We start from the raw sequence: 17,887 nt of genomic DNA, 5'->3' as shown, positions 1-17,887 counted from the left end.
CGTCGCGACACGGCCGAGGATACAAGTCATCCGATCGTGGACACGCTTGGCCTTCCGTCCCCTCCGTGTGAAGTACTGAGATTCATGGCCCAGATAAGGTTTACACTTCGTAGAGACACTGCTCTCACGGGCCTAGTTGCGGAGAGCACAATTCAACAGTTTGATATCCATGAAGTATCTGGGCCTTGTGAAGACATCATTGGGACTCTCGGGGACCTTTAGTGATCGTCAACCGATGAATTTCAAACTGTTGTGGAGGGTGGCAAGCTTTTTGCAGTTTCACTAAAGATCTCTGGTGCTACACAATGAGGGTATCTCGACGACATGTGCTGAGTGTAGACCTGACACGTGGCGAGGGGTATTGGAAATCCCGTCATTGCCTGATGTTGTATGCAGACTCCTCTTTGCATAACACCTCAGGATGTGGGGAACTTGCACGGAACTGGGTGAGGTGGACTAGACAAGGATGAAACTCAAGTATTCCGGCAGACACATCCTGTGATCTTCAACACCTTCTAGCGGCCTTTAAGGTTCAACTTTTCTGAATGCAATGTATTAGCACCAACATATCATGACAGTCTTTCGAATGATCAATGTACCTAGGTAGTCCCCAGTCCGGCACAAATGTGGGATAGGTTGGACAGTGGTACATTGCCACATCAGCATACTCTGGGCTCAAAGGCCTCTATAAAAACAAACATGGCAAATGAGAGTTGATTTCTTGAATTAAAAACTTACACAAAAACCAAAGAAAAACCATAATTATGCATTAAGTGACTCAGTGGCCTCCATTTGTACATCTGCATATGTGGAAGTCCTTTCCATCACCGCCACAGCCTCATACACAAGCAATGGACACTTGATGAGATATTTACTCAGACTCCACAAGAGTTTCTGATTACACAAGTCACTGAAAGTCCAAGGCTCTCACATTTGGGCATAAGCACCGGTGTCTCTCAATAATAACGGACATCCTATATGAGTTTGTTATTATTATGAGTACTTGAGGCAAAAGAAGTGGCTTTGAAATGGTGCCCAATCCATAGCTTTATAGGAGTATAGGAAGAAACGGGTCAATTATATGGTGGTTGTAGTCCACACCAGATGCTGCAGCCTGTAACTTCTTTGTCATAAGGGCCGGAGGCGTCCGTGAAGAGGTAAAGTTAGTATTATCTAGAAGTTGCTTATGGGAGACATAGGGGGATGTGCCAGCCCCATACCCTTGTGGAATCATGTATTGGACCGAATGCCCTTCCCATTCGCCTTTGTAGACTAGGTCCTCTTGGTAGTCACCCTAGGTGATCTGCTTGATGGGCCGTACAAGAGCCCCATGCCTTCCTATACAGCGGCACTGAGATATGGAAGTTTCTCTAATATGGTAGGTTCCTTGGGTCTGGAACTGCTGCTTTTAGCTCTCGTGATGGTTTCTCAAAGATGTCCCGGTTTGCATGGACATGGTATATCATGACAGTAAGGCCCCTACGAAATTGTTAGAAACTTTTCACTAATTTCTTGACAGGGACCATTTGAAAGAAAAGGCACTAATGACTTCCGGAAAACTATAATCCTTGCAAGATACTCACCAGGTCGTTGTCTCGGTACCGGATCCAAGGGTTCCCAAAGCCTCTGCAGACATCCGTTTGGGCGCCTCTTTGGTTGGACTCAGGTTGGACGTGGGTAGACAGTCCCAGACTTCAGATTCCTGCGGGTCTTTGCTATTCGGTTTGGCACATTGATCTTCATGGTATGAACAAAAAGAGCACTTTCTTGGGGTAGGTAGTTCAGCAACCTGTGCATGCTGGCCAGAAAGGAAGATCTCGATCAGGATTTCCACGCCTAAAGCATCCTAGCACACTCCGAGGTCGGCCAGGCCCTTGAGAAAAAAAGAAGAAACGGAAAATAAACCAAAAGCTGAGCACAGCGATGTTAGGGTTCCTGAAACTGGATCCCCACATGCACCCGGGTTGGCTCAGAAGATTGAAGCCCTCGCCAGGACGGTAGGCTGGAATCGTATCCGTGGTCAAATTACTGTATGCCATGGTCATATCAAGGGGCACTTCATTATCTCTCTCGGCCAAGATCTTGTCCCATAGCGAACCCGGCGAGTTCTCGTTCGTTGCTGATAATAACAGACCACGAGAAGACCTTGGCAATTGATGGTCGTCGGATTCGATGAATTCATAGTTGGAACCCCTGGCTAGCCGTATACGCATCAAACCCACGCCTTAAGGTACAGGTACATCCATTTTCCTCTTAGCTTAGTGTCATGGTCTATCGTGTCGAACTCAGCCTCCTTGCCACTGTTTCACCAAGAAGGGGGCCAGTGGGGCGGGGACTATCGAAAAGCTTATGTGTACTGACACGAAACCTTGAATCTGGTGATGAGTTTGTCATGCTTGCGTCCGCCAGCAGCGTATATCTCAGCTGAAAAGCTAGGATCACTGTAGTGGATCTCAAGTGGGTTTATGCGAATGAGGGGGCCTGTCTCTAGTGTTAAATGTCTGGAACAACGACTTGATCAAATTCGGCGCCAACATGCTGTTGGACCGTCACCTGCTACAAGGTGTTGGATGGTACCCCGGTAGGCATCTTCAAATATTACTTGCCGCAGGTGTGATACTTGTCGACCATCAACTCCGAGTCCTACGATTGCCCAGGTGCCTCGAGATTATGTCACCAGCAATGATAGGAATAGGAACGGGGTCGAGACCCTCCCGGCTCCTGCCCATCTGCCCATTGTTGTGTACCTAGGTCCCTAGGAACCTTGGAAATCAAGTATGGTAGTATCGTCTTCTCCCAGCTGGTTTACCGAGGAGCGAGGCTCGATCAAGCACACAACCTTCCAAGGCTGTCACACAACCACTTGTAAGTCCAATCTCCAATCCGGAGCGATAAGGGTCAAACCCTGAAAACACCATCCCTGCCACAGCTGTCATAGGTCCCACCGTACAATAGTGCTCGTCATGACGAACGACTCCAATGGACACTTTCATGCTGTGCTGAATCTAAAGACCAAACAACTCCAATTCTTCGCCCCGGCTTTCTAACAGGCGGGAAGAGACTTCGCCCAGACGGAAATAGAGCTTCGCTCCTTGAAAGACACAACAACCACGTCACAATGGGCTCCGGCGCATCTAAGTCGGCTGCGCAGAGCACCATCCGCAAATTCCCAAACAGAGCTCCTGGGTCAGCAGTCCCACCGCCCTCCTCGACGTCTCACGCCCCCAGGACAGCTGCATCGTCGAGACCGCCACCACGAAAAAAGGCACAGGCCCCGCAGGCTTCTCTGGCCAAGAACGAAGGTTCGTTGCGGACCCTGCCCAGCTCCAGTACCCCCTCGCCCGGGGCTCCGCCCTCCCAAGCAAGGGACGAACCGCTAACGATGCGAGCGCGAAACAGCCATCCTCCGAGACGGTTCTGACCCGCACATGTCCTCGCCCCCAGAGAACAGCCTCCAACCAGGCCTTGCCGAGCGGCTGCGGCAGATAGGCGTGGTCCAGCCCAACCCGACATACTCGCCCTCGTCAACCGCATCCCCGACGACGACGACGTCGTCGCCACATGAGCCGTACGGGGGCGGCGCGGGCGGCGCGGGAGGGCCCGTCTTCCCGTCGCCGTCCAACAACCTCGTCCTCTTGGCGCTCGAGGCCCGCGCGAGACTGTCGCGCGAGGCCGAGGAGGAATTCGAGGGCCTCGGCGTGTCGGGCGGTCAGGGCAGGAGGTTCCTCACGTCGGGCATGATCCGGGACGTGCTCGTCATGCGGGAGCAGGGCGCTCGTGACGAGGATATCGAGCACCGCTTTAACCTGAGAAAAGGTGTGATTAGCAGGCTGGGCCCGAGGCACATGGTCCAGCCGCTGGGAGGCCCTGCTCCTTGAGGTGCCTGGGCTGGTGTCGCGTTGGCTTCCTTCGACAACGTATAACCTGGACATATGTTTGGCCAGCAGCGGGCATGATGTCCAGTTCGTGGTGGATGGGCTTCGACGTGGCATACGTCTCTTCAGATCTATAGCATCTACAATAAGCCACTCCACAAGTCGACGTGGCCTGGAGTTGGGGGGGGGGGGACGATTGCGAAATGGCCACTGCACTGACTGAACAAACATGGCAGATAAAGACGTCCAGGCCGTCCAGAAAAGACGGAAATTATAGTTTGTGTAAGGTGTGCTTGGAGTCTCTTGGTTTGTGGCCGACAAAGACAGCAGGACCCAACAGATGGTGAGGGTGGACAAGCACCTACTACAGCTGCCTGCATCTAATAGAAAGCAGGGACACAGAGTCAAGTGTGGGCAATGGCATACAGCGCTGACTGGGCATGCTGAATCACAACATAACTATATATGATCTCACTCATGATGGTATTTTAGGGGAAGTTGCTCATCCACTGCAGCCGGGTTCTGAAGCTTTTGTGAGGCATGAACTACGTGCTATGAGACAAAGCACACTACAGCGGCCCATAGCACTCAATCTGTGCGAAATAGCTGAGATTCCCCGATTTGTGGAGGAGACCATCGCACCGTGCTGGGCAACTTTGAAAAATAAAAATGAAAAGCAACGCTCAAAACCATTGCCGTGCCCACCCTATACAAGGGAATATCCCGTGCCTAACGGAGTCTGAACCCCCAAACACCACCAATCAACCGTCTGCGCCCTACCGACGAGCGCCAAATACCACTCACCAAATCCTGGATTAGTACCTACCTAACTCGGTAGCGCGGCTGTCCTGGGAAGGCGTGCTAGAGTCGCCTTACCAGGCCGTGTGACCTCCGTCTATGCGAAGATCAGCCCCTGTCATGAAGCTCGAGGCGTCACTCAGGAGGAAGACAGCCGCGCCACGGTACTCCTCTGGGTAGCTCAGCCTGCCCAACATGTTTTGCGTGGGCCAGTTCTCCTTCCTGTCGGGGAACTGCTCGAAAAGCGGCGCCGTCATTGCGGTGACGATGTAGCCGGGCGAGATGCTGTTCACGCGAATGCCGTGGGTGCCCCACTCCATGGCGAGGTTGCGCGCGAGCTGAAGCACGCCGGCCTTGGAGGCATTGTACGCCCTGGATATCGGTCAGAATGCAAAGATCACCATGCAAAGCTAAGGGGAGATGGGCGCAACTCACGGGCAAAACAGGCCCTTGTTCGCCACGCTTCCGCTCATGCTGGCGATGAAGACCATCGATCCCGGGCGCTCGAGCCTGCGCATCTGCCGTGCCACCGCCTGGGCCGTCATGAAGGTGCCCGTGATGTTGACGCCAAACATCTTGTCGGCGTCCTCCATGGTGTACTCGAGCGCAGGCGTCTCCTGCTGGATGCCGGCACATGCGAGCAGCCCGTCGATGCGGCCGTTCTCGTCGGCAATCTTCTCGACGGTGGCGTTCAGGCTGATGTTGTCACGCACGTCGATGCGGTTGAACGAGAGGCTGGTGCCGAGCTCCTTGGCGCGCTCCTGGACGCGCTCGAAGTCCGGGTCGGGCTTGTCCAGCCGGTCGAGGGCGTAGACCTTTGCGCCGGCCTCGAGCAGGGCCTCACTCTGGACAAGTCCCAGCCCACGGCCTGCCCCGGTGACGATGATGACCTTGTCTCTCAGGCTGAACTCGGGCAGCCGGCCGGTGTTCTCGAATGTGAGCCCATTGTTCCGGCGTGCTGTGGCGTGGAGCTGTCTGGGCTGGGAAGGGCCGCGTGCGCTGCCCACCGAGTTCTTGAAGCTGCTCGGGCCGCTCACCAGTGCTCGACGAGCCAAGGGCAGTCTGGGAAGGAGTCTTGTGGCGGCGAGCCTGGGGTTCAGACTACTGAATGCTGCAGACATGTTGCCGTGTTTTGTGTGTGTCGTGATGGTGTGAATGTGAGATTATGTGAGATTATGTGAGGGGGACACTCTGGCTGCAAGATATTTGGGTGTTGTTGGCCTTTTATAAAGCCGGGCTTAGAAAGGACTGACTGGTGTGGGTGTTGCGCGTGCTCCTTCCTGTGTGGGAACCGTTTGTGGGAACTTGAAGTGATTCGCACCCAGAAGGAAGGCACGGTGACGGGTTAGTTGCCAAGGGCTGTTGCGACTTCCGAGTCATCGGCAGAGGTTCTCTCGGGGTATCTCAAGCCTTTGTATCCGCACGGGATCCCCTTTGCGAGAGATTGGCCTTGTATGGCCCAGAGGTGGTCCATTTTAGTCCTCTCCCGCCCAAGGAGCCGGGCCAAGGAGGGCGTAGCTCGTCCTAGACGTACTCGCCTCGCCTTCGGTTGCTGCCGTGTGCCTGCTGGTATGCTAGTGTCACAGAGGTCCCCAGTCTAGCCCCAACGTCCCCCCTCCCCCTTCTCTGTCTCTCTCCCCCCCCCCCCCACTACCATACTGGCCTGCTTCGGCCTGCCGTTGTGGGCATTGGCGGGGCAAGAGACGAGACGACAGTCGACCTTGGAAGCGTAGTCCAGACTCCAGACCCTAGAAAGAGCCCATAGGCCCACCCGGCATTGAGTTTCGCTGCAATGCAACATCGGCCAGTAGTCCTTGGGGCCCTGGGGGCCTCGAGGACAGCTGACCTGCCAGTTGCTCCCTGGAGGGGGCGGGGAGCTATAGCACCAGGTTATTTCGGCACGAGGATTGCTTCCCACGTCCGAAGAGTCGAGGTTTACCCGGCCCTCTCCCGCCCTTGTTGGCATTTCCATGCGCGGCGGGGTCAGTACTGGACTGTCGTCGACCTCGAATGTGGGGTAGCAGGGTAGGAGAAGGCGCCGCGGTGGGGATCTGGAGCTGCTTGGTCTGGGGGAGGTCGGATCGCTACACGGGTTACTGTATCAGGTAACCCGACACAACATCCGTCGGCCTCCTCTTCCTGTGCGGATATCCCTCCTGCCCGACCACAACGTCAAATACACAATACTGTCAGATCTGCCCTTCCGTCCACATGTGCACACATGTGGAAATTACTTAAGTACTTACTCTCAAGTACCTAGGCGAGCACTCAAGCTGGATGTCTTCGTTCGTCTAAGTAAGCCAGCCCTACATGTGCTCTAGACCATGCACACTCTAGCGGATGCCTGCCTGCATCACTGTCGCTGGGGCTGGGCTGTCGGGCCGGAACCTGCCCAGCCCCGGCTGCATGGCATGTCTGTGGCTTGCCTGATAGCCGAGTGTCACGCCAGATGGTGCAGTAATAGGCGATCGAGACCACTTGTTTTGCTCTAATACCCGGCGTCTTACACACCTAGGTATGTAGACTCAATATCACGGGCAAATGAAAACGAGGCCGAGTCTTTCACCACAGCCTGAGTGCCACGTGCTTTAAAAAGTCGGACCAGCATTTGTGATTTAAGTATACGTAAAAAGCTGGGCACTGTTGGTATTCACTCAAGTCTCGTCACGGACTGGGTCAGCCTGTCCGTCTTCATGCCGCTCAAGTGCTTTCCCCGTCTCCAATCAAGGATTGTAGGCCCTCTGCACATAGCATGCACTTTTACCACAAGACCACCGCGTCCCTAAAAGAAAATTGTATACATAATGAGCCTCTGTGACTTGCCTAGTACCTCTTGGTTCGTGCGAAGCTATACCGTAAGCTTGTCATCGGGAGACTCCCCTACAAGGACATTCCCAACATTGTTTTATCCAAGTCCAGCTTCTAAGGGGTTATCCTCTGCAAGTTGGAAGTCGTCTTACAGCAAACTTGTCTACAAGAGGCTAGAAGGCTGCGATATAGCAGGCGTTTCTATTGGGGGCCGGGTGGGAAAAGATGCCACGGCCTAGGGCCCTACGCAGGTACCCGAGCAAAGCTCCATCACATGAGATAGGACGCACACCACTCGCCTAGATGATGTACAAGGAAGAGGACATCAACATAGTCGACCGTTCCAGAATGCTTTATCCTTTAGGGGCCGGAGCCATTTGTGTGAGACGGAATGGTTCGGGTCCATCCAAGTAGTAGGCGCCACGATTAACCACCTCCAGGGCGAGGCATCAAGCTGTCTTGGTCGACACCTGGATATTGCCGAAGTCTGCTGGATCCAGCACTGGTTCCCCTCGACCAAATGAATATACCCCAAACATAACACCCGTGAAACATCCGCCAACTGGCGGCATGATTGTCAGATCCTGTGCAGAGCAGGACACACTGATTTGGGCCCCCCCTGGCCCTTGGTCGAAACTCAATCTGTACTGGCTGCCTTCGCAGGCGAGACTGAGCTTCACAGAAACTGTCGTTTTTGATATTCCTGCCACGTTCGGCGAAATATCCGACGATGTAGTCTGTGTTAGGAACATATCAGCTTCACTGCCCGCCCCTTTTCCACAATTTCTGCCGAGTAAGTCTCACAGTGGATTTACCAGGTTTTCCCTTTGGGGTTCGCGATACAACATGCGGCACCTTGGAGTTGCTGAGGATCCCGCCGATCCTGATACCGATGGTGGCGTATGAGAACTGGCTCCACCATAACACAAGACCAGCTTCGGAGCCCACCTGTTGGGAAGCGAACTCCATGGTGGCTTCAAATGTTTGCCAATAAGATGTCTGCTTTCTCAGTAGCATGGATGGCGCCTCTGGGCTCGAAAGGTCATAACAGTTGCCCCATAGCCTCAGATAGCCAGGCCTATCGCTGAGCGAGTATGAAAGCTTCAGCGGCGTGTCTGTGAAAGCGATTGTCAGCTCGAGCGGCTGGCATGGAACCGTAATTGGGTCTGATGGGCGACACTCACTCTTCTGATACCAGCCAAGTTCAAGGCTGGGTCTGCTGAGATCTGCCTGCCACTCCGTTGACGCGTCGCCTGGTTCCGCTGGCTTGGCCAAGGAGCCTCGCCCCTTGGTCAAGAGAGTGATGTTCTTACCCTCGTTGAAGACTGGCCAGTCATCAACCCAGTCGACCTTCACCAGGAATGTTTCTCGGCCTGGAGAACACAGCATATTAGTCATTTTCACATATACCGGAGGCTCTGGCACGTTCTGAAGGAAAGAAGATAAACACGAGCAACTCGATACTCACCCAATTGGGGCTCCAGCCACTTTCCCGTCCCCTCATCCCTAATGGGCCTCACGCCGAGTAGGACTGCCCACCAGCCGCCAGAGCCATCCTCAAAGACGTCCGCATGTCCGGTCCTCTGGACTTTCTCGTCTGGGCCGTTGTACCATAACGGCTTATGCTGGCTCTCCCATGGGCCGAGCACACCTTCACGACTGCGGAACACCCACTCTTGGTGGCCAGCCTCGGTGCCGCCCTCGGCGGTAAAGAGGTAGTAGAACCCGTTGCGCTTCAGGATGTGGGAACCCTCAGCGATCCCGTGTGGGGACTTGCGGATCACGACCGGCGCCGTCAGGGTCTGCCCCGTGGGGAGATCGATCTGGCTGATGTGAATGGCGAAGTCTTTTTGCTTGGAACCTGGTGCGCGGTCAGAGAGCCTCGTGGTTGTTGAGAGGTATACCTTGCCGTCGTCGTCCCAGAACAACTATAGGATTGAAGTGAGCGCAAGTATCATGTTGGAGAAGGAGATGTGAAGGATAAAGTAAGATCTGGTAGTCTCAGTATAGAGAGGGATCACCTACGTCTTGATCGAAGCCAGGATTGTCGAAGTAGACCGGATCAGACCAGGCGTTGTCGTCCCAAATGTTGTCGGTGAACACGTAAAACCCCCGAGGGAAGATACGCTCCTAAACAAGAGGAATCACAAGTGAGCAATCATCTCCTAGCAGCCAAGACAAGAGCAACCCCAAAGGCTAGAATGACTACGACATACATCGGTCGCAGGCCTGTACCTCTGAAACAGGCAATTAGCAAGATACCATCGCTTCTCGTCAGCACGGTAGCGCAGCGTGCTGGCCCAGCTGCCGGCGCCGGGCTCCACGGTCCGCAGCTCGATCTGGCTCCTCCTGTTCAGAGCGTGGCCGATGAGCTTCCAGTTCAGAAGGTCTGTCGACGAGTATATGGCACAGCCCGGAAAAAATTCGAACGTAGAGGTGCTCAGGAAATATGTGGCGGGCGTGTCACCGCTGGCCGGGACAACGCAAATGGTCGGGTCCGGGTTGAAGCCGCGGAGTACGGGGTTGACGAAGGTGTGCGGGTCCGTGGACCCGGACGACGAGGGTGCTGCGCTGCGGACTGGGTGAGACATTGCAGCCGGCGATTGTTGCTATATTTTCTACGGATACATTTCTCGAGTAGATAATTCCACGCACATTCTGCTGCTTTTATCATTTGGACACGCCCACGCCGCTCGGTGTTTGGTTCTCCCGTGGAGCTCCCATCGCAATGGTGTGGCTGGCATCTCGGCCCGCATTTGGCCGCGGGATCAGGAGAGCTGATAAGTCTCTCCACCAAGAGTATTTGGGGCGTCGGGGGAGATCAGAAAGACTATGAATTGGATGAGTCGTGAGACTTTTTTCCGCTCTATGATTTATAGCATAACTGCGAGACTGAACGATGACCTCGCGCTCGGCATTGCGGCGCTACTTCGCAACCTCCAGGCATATCCTCCATGAGCTACTCATCAAGAGTGTCCAAATATCTCCGTCGAGTAAAGCTTTCCAGTGGATGGCCTTTCGTGCCTGCGCAGCTTTCACTCCTACCGGAACCCCATGGGACACTTCCGCCGCTGTTTCCATGATGGTGTAATATCTTCTCCGAATCGTTCGGATTCCCCGGTCACCATGGCACGCCTCAGATAGAAGCCAGAAGGCCCGTCGAGCTCTGGCCAACTTCCCAGAGTGCGACACCTGCACCTCCAAAGGCATACTCGAAATCATCGTCAACGACATCCTGAATCGTGTCAAAGACTTTGGAAATGCTCTCGCTTGTGGGCAGGAACACCCTCCAAGCCCCTGTTCCCGGCCTCTGCTCGTAGTCAAAAAAGTATTCCCCGTGCTCTTCCGACTTCAGCACCTTTGCCCTTTTCTCTTTGATCATGTCCAAGATTGCAGACATGATGATGGGTTCTCCAGCGCCTCTCAAGACGGGCGCGACTGCGTCGTTGTTCTTGGGTCGGGACCCCGGCTTCACAAGATCGCCAGTGTTCTTGTCAACAAAGAGAACAGGGTACTTGTACCCGTAGAGGGGCGTCCCCATGAGGAACTTCCGAGACGCCCACCGGGACTCTGCGGGTGACTGGGATGGGTCCATTGCGCCGGCTGCAGACGCCTCAACGAACGCGACGAGGTTGTCCCTGACCCAGCCGGCGCTCGTGTTGGGGCCGGGCTCACGAGCCTGCCCTTTTGCTATGGCCTGTCTGATCGAGCTGCCCTCTGGGAAGGCAGCACCATCGTGGAGCTCTCGGCCACCGGGACCGGTCATGTCATAGGTCATGATGCTGAAATAATCGACGTAATGCGAAAGCCCAGCCATGGGTTGGAGGATGACTGGTACTTCAAGTCAGGTGCACAATTCTGCGTTTCACAACTACCACATAGAACACGGAGAATGGAGAGAATGCAGAGTGTTTGCTTACTGTCAGTCATGCCATCGCCAGGAGCCCGCACGGGCGGCATGACAAGTACCAGTAACTTGTCTTTGGCGTGCAACAGCTCCGAGAGTTTTGTGAGAGGCGCCCCAAGAGCGTAGGATGCGCCAGACTCAAAGACTACACCGTCGAAGGATCTCTCGACTACGACGTCCATGATTGCGGCAGAGAGTAGCGCCCACCTCGTCTCGTTGAAGAGAAGATTCTGGAAATCCTCCTGATCCCAGCCATCCAGAATGAAGCGCGGAACAACCTGGAGGGGCTTCAGCGCGGCGTCGGACGAGGCAGTGGGCTTCTGCAGCCTCTGGTACCAGGCCTCGTCCTCCTCGGCGGGCGGGCCGCCTCTGACGACATAAACGTCGTTAACGTTGGCCTCGTCGGCGTGAACGGTATACCAGACTGGGGAGACGAGATCAAACTTGTCGCGGTAGTCCTCGACCAGCTGCTTGCCGCGCGAGTTCCAGGGGGTCACGTAGCCCAGCACGGGGAGGTCTGGGTGGCGCTTGGGGCCGCTGGACTCGACGGGCTCGGGCGCGGTGGGCTTCTGTGTGATTGGGATGCCGGTGCTCTGGGCTCCCGTGTTGGGCACCTGCACGACGGGCTGCTGCGTAGGGCCGCCCTGCTGGCACTGGGCCGTGGGCGTGAGGAAGGCAAGGATGGCGATGACTGCGATGAGGCACCTGAGAGGCCCAAGCGCCCTCCTCGTGTCCCCTGCGATGGACATTGTGGGCGGTACCAGCGCGGCGGGTTGAGACAGAAGACGATCGATCCCTGGGAAGCTTAATACGCAAGGGGAAATGACCCCGGGCCAAGGTTTTAAGCCGCGGACCTGCAAGTGTGCAGGGTCCAAAGCTTCTGCGGTTTTTTAAGAGGGGTTCGAGTCAATGGGGCGGAATGGGCTGGACAGTACTCAAGTACTAAGTACCTACCTAAGTACTTATTAGGTACCAGTTGACCAAATACTTACAGGTGCAATTCCGCTTGCAGCAAAGAACCCAAGGCCGCGTGTTCCGAGTGCAGTGGGGTCCCCAGGTGACAGTAGAGACTTAGGGGGCAGTGTGCTCTACAACGCGCTAAATATGGATTCAATAGACCACACCCCGTATAAATCCAGCACCCCCTACAATTTGCAGGCTGACTCCCAGCTGTCAGCCCGACAACTCGAGTTGCTGCTGTTATATATTCCAGACGAGCAATCCGCTTCAAGCCATGAGGTTTGAAGACGGCTGTGTTTGTCTCGGACACGCCAGCAACGTGCAGCTAACACCGTGTCCAGATCTTTCACAGTTCCTCTTCGATGTGGTGGGAACTGATCATATGGACCAGAGAATACATTCCGGGGTCTAGCTCGAGTCTATGTTGCAAATCTGACATGTACCAGCGTCATAGCTTATATTCTCTCAGTAAAGGTGTCGACATGAACGCCAGAAGCGAAGCGCCAAGAGATACGATGTGGCTATACCAAAGCCCATCAATATAAGACTCCGTAATCGCATTGGCAACGTCCCCATTTGTTTTATAAATGTATTCAACGCTGGCCAGCGCCTTCTCAAGGATCTAGAATACGGTTAGGCGCCAAGTTTACCAAGATCGACGGCTCGGAGAACAACATGCCTCACTTCGTAACTCCTCATTAAGGTGCAAGTTCACCAGGCGGGCCTCGAGGGTGCTCCTCAAGCCTGCCTGAAAAGTCGCGCTCACAGCGGCAAGACCGACGACTGTTCCGAACCCGGAAGCAAGATATAGAGCCGATATAGCGGGAGCAACCTGTTGCTTGCTCACGGAAGCTTGGACGGCGATAAAGAGGGCGGAAAGTGCAACGCCGGTACCGAAGCCGCTAAGATAGTAAAGAGGTCAGAATCTGCGACACGACAACGCATTTGGTGGTAAGCAGAAATTGGAACCCACCCCGGGAAGATGTAAAGACTCTCCAGCCAGTTGGTCTCACCGTGCCAGCGTAAGAGTAGTAGGGCATAAGCGCTGGCAGACATCAAAGTGGCAAGATAGATGAGCCATTTGTATTTGCCCGTGCTAAGGAGTCCTTGTCAACACAAGATATATCAACGTCAGGACCAGATTACATGCTCACTTCCGAATAAAATAGCCGGATATGATACCTCCGATGGCGTTTCCAATAACTGCTGGCATCAGGTGAGCTCCAGCTGCAGTATTAGACATCCTTTGCGTGACTTGAAAGTACAGAGGGACGGAAAACATCATCTGTTTCATCGGGATCAGCTGGGTGGCAGGGTGGTTTTCTTCATCATGCAACTTACTCCCAGCTGGGCAGCACATTGGAGAGCCAGAACGAGGAAGGATGCAACAGTGTGCCGACTGCAAAATAGGTTGAGTGGTAAAAGGGGGTTGATTGCCCACCACTTCTCCACCGCGACAAACACCACGAGGCACAACACTCCAGCGCCGAAAAGGATCGGTATTCGAGCGTCTGTCCAAGGAATCTTGTTCCCTCCAATTTCAAGAGGCAGCAAGATAAGTATCAGGAAAAATGCCAAAAGCACGGAGCCAAGAAAATCCACTTGACGAAGCTTTCCGAGCTTAGACTCGTGTGTGCTGGATGTCGGGTCTTTTGTTGCCAAAGACTTTGAGCTGGTGCTTGGCAGAGAAACCCAGCAGAGTAATATGGAAATGGCGAATATCGGGGCTTGGCCAACGAAAGACCTGACACTTATCAGCTGCACCGGTCAGAACAAATGAAGCAGATTCTACTCACATCCTCCAACCTATCATGTCTGCCAGCCAGCCTCCGAGCGGCCCACCCATACAGCGGCCACTGACGGCAACCACATTGATATACGACCTCCAGGTCGCGACTTCTCGCACCGGAAGAAGGTCCGTGACGACCAAAGACACGAGTACGTTGGACCCTGCGCTGACGGCACCGGAGAGGACTCTCCCAGCGATCGCGGTGGTCATGGACTGTGCAGCTCCCACGATGAAACAGCCAAGGCCAAATACCGCATAACAGAGGATTATGATCGCTTTCCTCCCAAAGATCTCGCTGAGCTGACCGAATGTTGTCTGTGTTGCCGTGGACGATAGCATGAAACCGGTGTACAGCCAGCTTGAGGACTCGAGGGCCCTAATGGTAATGTCAATCCTGCTACGGGCCCCGAAATGTTGCATTCTAGAGCTTTCCAAGACATCCCATTGAAAGACACAGGGTGATCCACTAGAGGTGAAAAGTGATGCTTACATAAATTCGGAGGCGATGACGGCGTGTGTGGCCATCACGATGGACCCATCTGCATTGGCGATAAAGACAGCTGTGTCGAATACGGATCAATTTAAATTCCAATATTCTTTTGGGCCAGGAAGAGCAAGAGTGAGACAAACCAAGCAGCATAGGAAGGACGGCCCAAAGAATTGCCTTGGAGCTCAGAGGTTCATGCGCTTGAAGGCCATCCACTTCAGTGGGCGTGCATGTGGCGATTGAGTCAATGGAAGCCTCTTCATCCCCATCTTGAGATGATGGGGAACTGCGCTCGGAGCCTCCATGATCGCTGTCTGCACGGGAGGTGTCGGCCCCGTATGTAGGTTTCAAATTTGTATGTTTTAACAATGACGTCCGCTCTGAAAGTGGGCTGGAAACTAAGGGGCTTGCCTGACCCTCGTTGTATGTCATGGCTAGCTAACCTGTCTGAGCTGACAGGAAAATACCAATTGATTTGTGTCGAAGGAAATTCGAAAAGACACATGATAGTTAAAAAGAGCTCAAAATCACGGTAAGGAATTCTGCTGAACTTGAGAGCGATGTGACATCCGAGCCACGGGCCGTATTTCATTGCAGGCCTCGACCCGATGCCAGGGACTCGGTTGTCTCGGCAGGTACATGATGTATAGATACACCAAACCCGCGCCCTATTGGTGAAAACCCGTCATTCTTTTTCGGGCGATTCAAGTCCAGATTGTGGGCAGGTGGATATCGTTCATCACGGAACGGGCGGGGATCTCGCCGAGGCGTTCAGAACATCGATTGCGCCATCCGGGATCGAAATCACTCGTGCAGCTGTCGAGCTCATCAACAGTGATGAACCACTTATTAGTGGCAGAAATCGGCCGCTGCCTTCGCGTCTAGTGCTTTAGCATCGCATTTGGCAGATTAGGATAACGTCTTCACAAGGATTGGATGACGCCTTGTAAGCCAGAGGCATGGCTTAAGCCCATTTAAACCTAGCAGCCCTGGGTGTGGAACTCCTCAACCGGAGAGTTGGCAGGCCCGGGTATCTGTTAGGGAGACTCTGCTACTCTGCCCCAGATCACCGACTTCCGGATTAGCGAGAGAGGCTCCGTCAGTCGGTGATAACTTCTATGGATGCGGAACCCGCAGAACATACTGTAAAAGCTGCCCCCATCCTAGAGCCCGCCAGCCCGAACGCCAGTTGCAAGCGAGGCATAAGTCTGAAAGTCATCACAGAACTTCCTTGCTGCATCAGTAGTAGTTGACACAAGGAACGCCCCTAAGACTACACAGTTTGCTCTGTATACGTTGCCAAATAACCCCTGGTGATCGCTGCCCACTGCCACGGAGTACCTATACAGTTGCGGCACGAGGCTAAGGCCACCCGTGGACGTGCCCACGCATTGTATTCTCTCTGCACCATTATTAGCATTGTGCTTTTTTAAACGCCAGGTCTTGCGTAGTTACCGCTGTATGAGGGCGCCACATCCGTTCTGTATGTATGGGGATTAGAAACAAAGCCACCTTTACGGTCGTCCCCGTCCGCCAGATGCTGAAGTCAAAGACATCAAGATGCTGGCAGAAGCTAGGCATACAAGTTGAGAAGATTGAGTCAATAGGATACCAATCTGAAAGTCTTACCTCCAGAATTCGGTTCCGATCTGTATGCGTAAATTCAATTAAAAATCTATAGTATCTATTTTATACTCAGGAGCCACTGCATCTCGCGATGAACTTGTCTCAATATATTTGCCAGTCACGTGGCTGCTAAGGCCACAAGGCTTCCGGGAAGTTTTCGGTGCCCACAACCCCATACACGACACTCAGATCATCATGTAGCTTCTCCGGGGCGTCCAAATATTTACCCTCTTTCCTTGTCCAGGTGTGACGCTTGAGAGCAACGCTCCATGAGAAGCTCGAGTGCGCAACGCCGGCGAAGTCTGACGATCTCAGTAGGATCAGATAGTCGATGAGCGCTTGTTGGTCCCACCTGAGCGCCTCCAGGGTCTCCAAGTCCGCGGTGCCTTGCAGCAAGTCGAATTTACTGAGGGCTGTAAGGTTATTCCGGGCAGCGTCTTTGGCAAACCGTCGTGTTCCCTCGACATCCCCCGAGGCCACGTAAATACCTTTTGGGCTCGATCTGAGGGGCTGTAAGGCTTGCGCCAGGTAGTCTTTTGCCTGCTTCTCATAGGAGGCATGTGTCCACCCGAATTTGGGACTCCAAGTGACCTGTGCGTCATGCTCGACTCTCAGGTGCGCACCAAAATAGGAGCCAGGCAAGATATCGCTCTTGAGTTCGACATCAGTGAACGATAGCTTCTCGGCCAAGGCCCTCAGTACTTTACCAGCCAGTAACCTGACGTCCTCTCGCAGCTGCAAGATCGAGCCGAATGACGACGCGAATGCTTCTCCGTCTGAGTAAATGGGCCAAGACATATAACAGCGCTCGAGGTCAATGACTATTGGCCCTGTCTTTCCTGTTACCGGGCCGACCTCTTCTTCCTCTAACCAAGAATAGAACTCTTCGCGCCATTTGTCGGTCTTGATGAGCCCATCGCCAGTCAGAGCCTCTGCTTGGAAGCGCACCCGATTTGTATCACCAGCGAGATTGGAATTCTTTGTGGCATCCTCAAGGGTTGCATAGATGGTCATCTCCGGGCAGGACTGCTGCATCGACTTGAGGAAGTGTTGTGTGTCGAACATGTAGCCAAAGTCTGTGGCATTTTGTGTCTTGTAGTTTGTGATGTCGGCGTCCCGTATCAGGATTTGAGGGAGCACCAAAGCTGCTCCAGCCTGCATAGCAAACCGTACACACAGCAGGAGTGAGTTGCGGATATTCCCGATGCCACCGAACGACTCATTGCAGGTGAACACCAAGCTCTCATTCCACTGCGTTGTTCTGCAAACAGACTTGATGGATTCCTCGTTCACAAGTGGGATTTTGAAGAGGTCATCATGCCCGACCTCTTTGGGGGATTGTCCCTGGCCACTGGCCCCTCGGAGAGAAGGCAGTATCTGGAGGACAGAGTGCCCGGCTCCCGTGAGACTCTCGAGCTCGTATAACAAGCTTACGCAGAGTACGACCACGAGGAGCAGGATCACGGACTTTCGGGGTAGCAAAACCATGATGTCGGTGATGGCTTTGATGTTGACATGTGAGCGACAGGCAAAGTCCGGATTGTCCGGACTCGATGGATTTGGAAAGAGCAAGCAGCTGTCGAGTCGTCAGCAAGAACACGTTCTGGGCCTTTTCCCATTGTACCATGGCCGCCTAA

General features: G+C 53.9%; 6 protein-coding genes across 6 annotated transcripts; 1 reads left to right on the top strand and 5 right to left on the bottom strand.

The window, feature by feature from the left end:
- Positions 1-3,118: 3,118 nt before the first annotated feature.
- Positions 3,119-3,878, top strand: KVR01_006541 (uncharacterized protein; the record flags this gene model as incomplete). The annotated part of the gene is made up of 2 exons (XM_044781871.1): positions 3,119-3,302; positions 3,400-3,878. 2 exons carry the CDS (start codon positions 3,119-3,121, stop codon positions 3,876-3,878), a joined length of 663 nt encoding a protein of 220 aa, XP_044643972.1.
- An 869-nt stretch (positions 3,879-4,747) lies between these two features.
- Positions 4,748-5,794, bottom strand: KVR01_006737 (uncharacterized protein; the record flags this gene model as incomplete). Its single annotated transcript, XM_044783402.1, has 2 exons — positions 4,748-5,045; positions 5,109-5,794. The coding sequence occupies 2 exons, from the start codon at positions 5,792-5,794 to the stop codon at positions 4,748-4,750; spliced, it is 984 nt and encodes a 327-aa protein (XP_044644168.1).
- Positions 5,795-8,240: 2,446 nt separating this feature from the next.
- Positions 8,241-10,072, bottom strand: KVR01_006649 (uncharacterized protein; the record flags this gene model as incomplete). Its single annotated transcript, XM_044781672.1, has 4 exons — positions 8,241-8,514; positions 9,156-9,409; positions 9,507-9,611; positions 9,698-10,072. The coding sequence occupies 4 exons, from the start codon at positions 10,070-10,072 to the stop codon at positions 8,241-8,243; spliced, it is 1,008 nt and encodes a 335-aa protein (XP_044644080.1).
- A 148-nt stretch (positions 10,073-10,220) lies between these two features.
- On the bottom strand, positions 10,221-12,415 carry KVR01_006533 (uncharacterized protein). The gene is made up of 2 exons (XM_044787202.1): positions 11,402-12,415; positions 10,221-11,312 (listed from the first exon to the last, which is right to left on the bottom strand). Exons 1-2 carry the CDS (start codon positions 12,135-12,137, stop codon positions 10,618-10,620), a joined length of 1,431 nt encoding a protein of 476 aa, XP_044643964.1. The 5' UTR covers positions 12,138-12,415; the 3' UTR covers positions 10,221-10,617.
- Positions 12,416-12,796: 381 nt separating this feature from the next.
- Positions 12,797-14,476, bottom strand: KVR01_007012 (uncharacterized protein; the record flags this gene model as incomplete). Its single annotated transcript, XM_044792378.1, has 3 exons — positions 12,797-12,970; positions 13,028-13,250; positions 14,145-14,476. 3 exons carry the CDS (start codon positions 14,474-14,476, stop codon positions 12,797-12,799), a joined length of 729 nt encoding a protein of 242 aa, XP_044644443.1.
- A 1,903-nt stretch (positions 14,477-16,379) lies between these two features.
- KVR01_006751 (uncharacterized protein) lies at positions 16,380-17,738 on the bottom strand (the record flags this gene model as incomplete). Its single annotated transcript, XM_044788347.1, has 1 exon — positions 16,380-17,738. One exon carries the CDS (start codon positions 17,736-17,738, stop codon positions 16,380-16,382), a length of 1,359 nt encoding a protein of 452 aa, XP_044644182.1.
- Positions 17,739-17,887: the final 149 nt, after the last annotated feature.

Source organism: Diaporthe batatas (assembly GCF_019321695.1).
Source record: "Diaporthe batatas strain CRI 302-4 chromosome Unknown Contig00007, whole genome shotgun sequence".
Taxonomy (NCBI): domain Eukaryota; kingdom Fungi; phylum Ascomycota; class Sordariomycetes; order Diaporthales; family Diaporthaceae; genus Diaporthe; species Diaporthe batatas.
Note: the sequence above shows the minus strand (reverse complement) of the source record. Positions and strands in the feature narration are given on the sequence as shown.

What these genes read in the sequence shown, in the direction of transcription:
- KVR01_006533 (XM_044787202.1), bottom strand. Translation starts at nt 12,137, where the DNA reads ATGTCCATCGCAGGGGACACGAGGAGGGCGCTTGGGCCTCTCAGGTGC. An exon ending in TGGCGATGGCATGACTGACA is followed by an intron (nt 11,313 to 11,401) that starts GTAAGCAAACAC and finishes TTGAAGTACCAG; the next exon opens with TCATCCTCCAACCCATGGCT.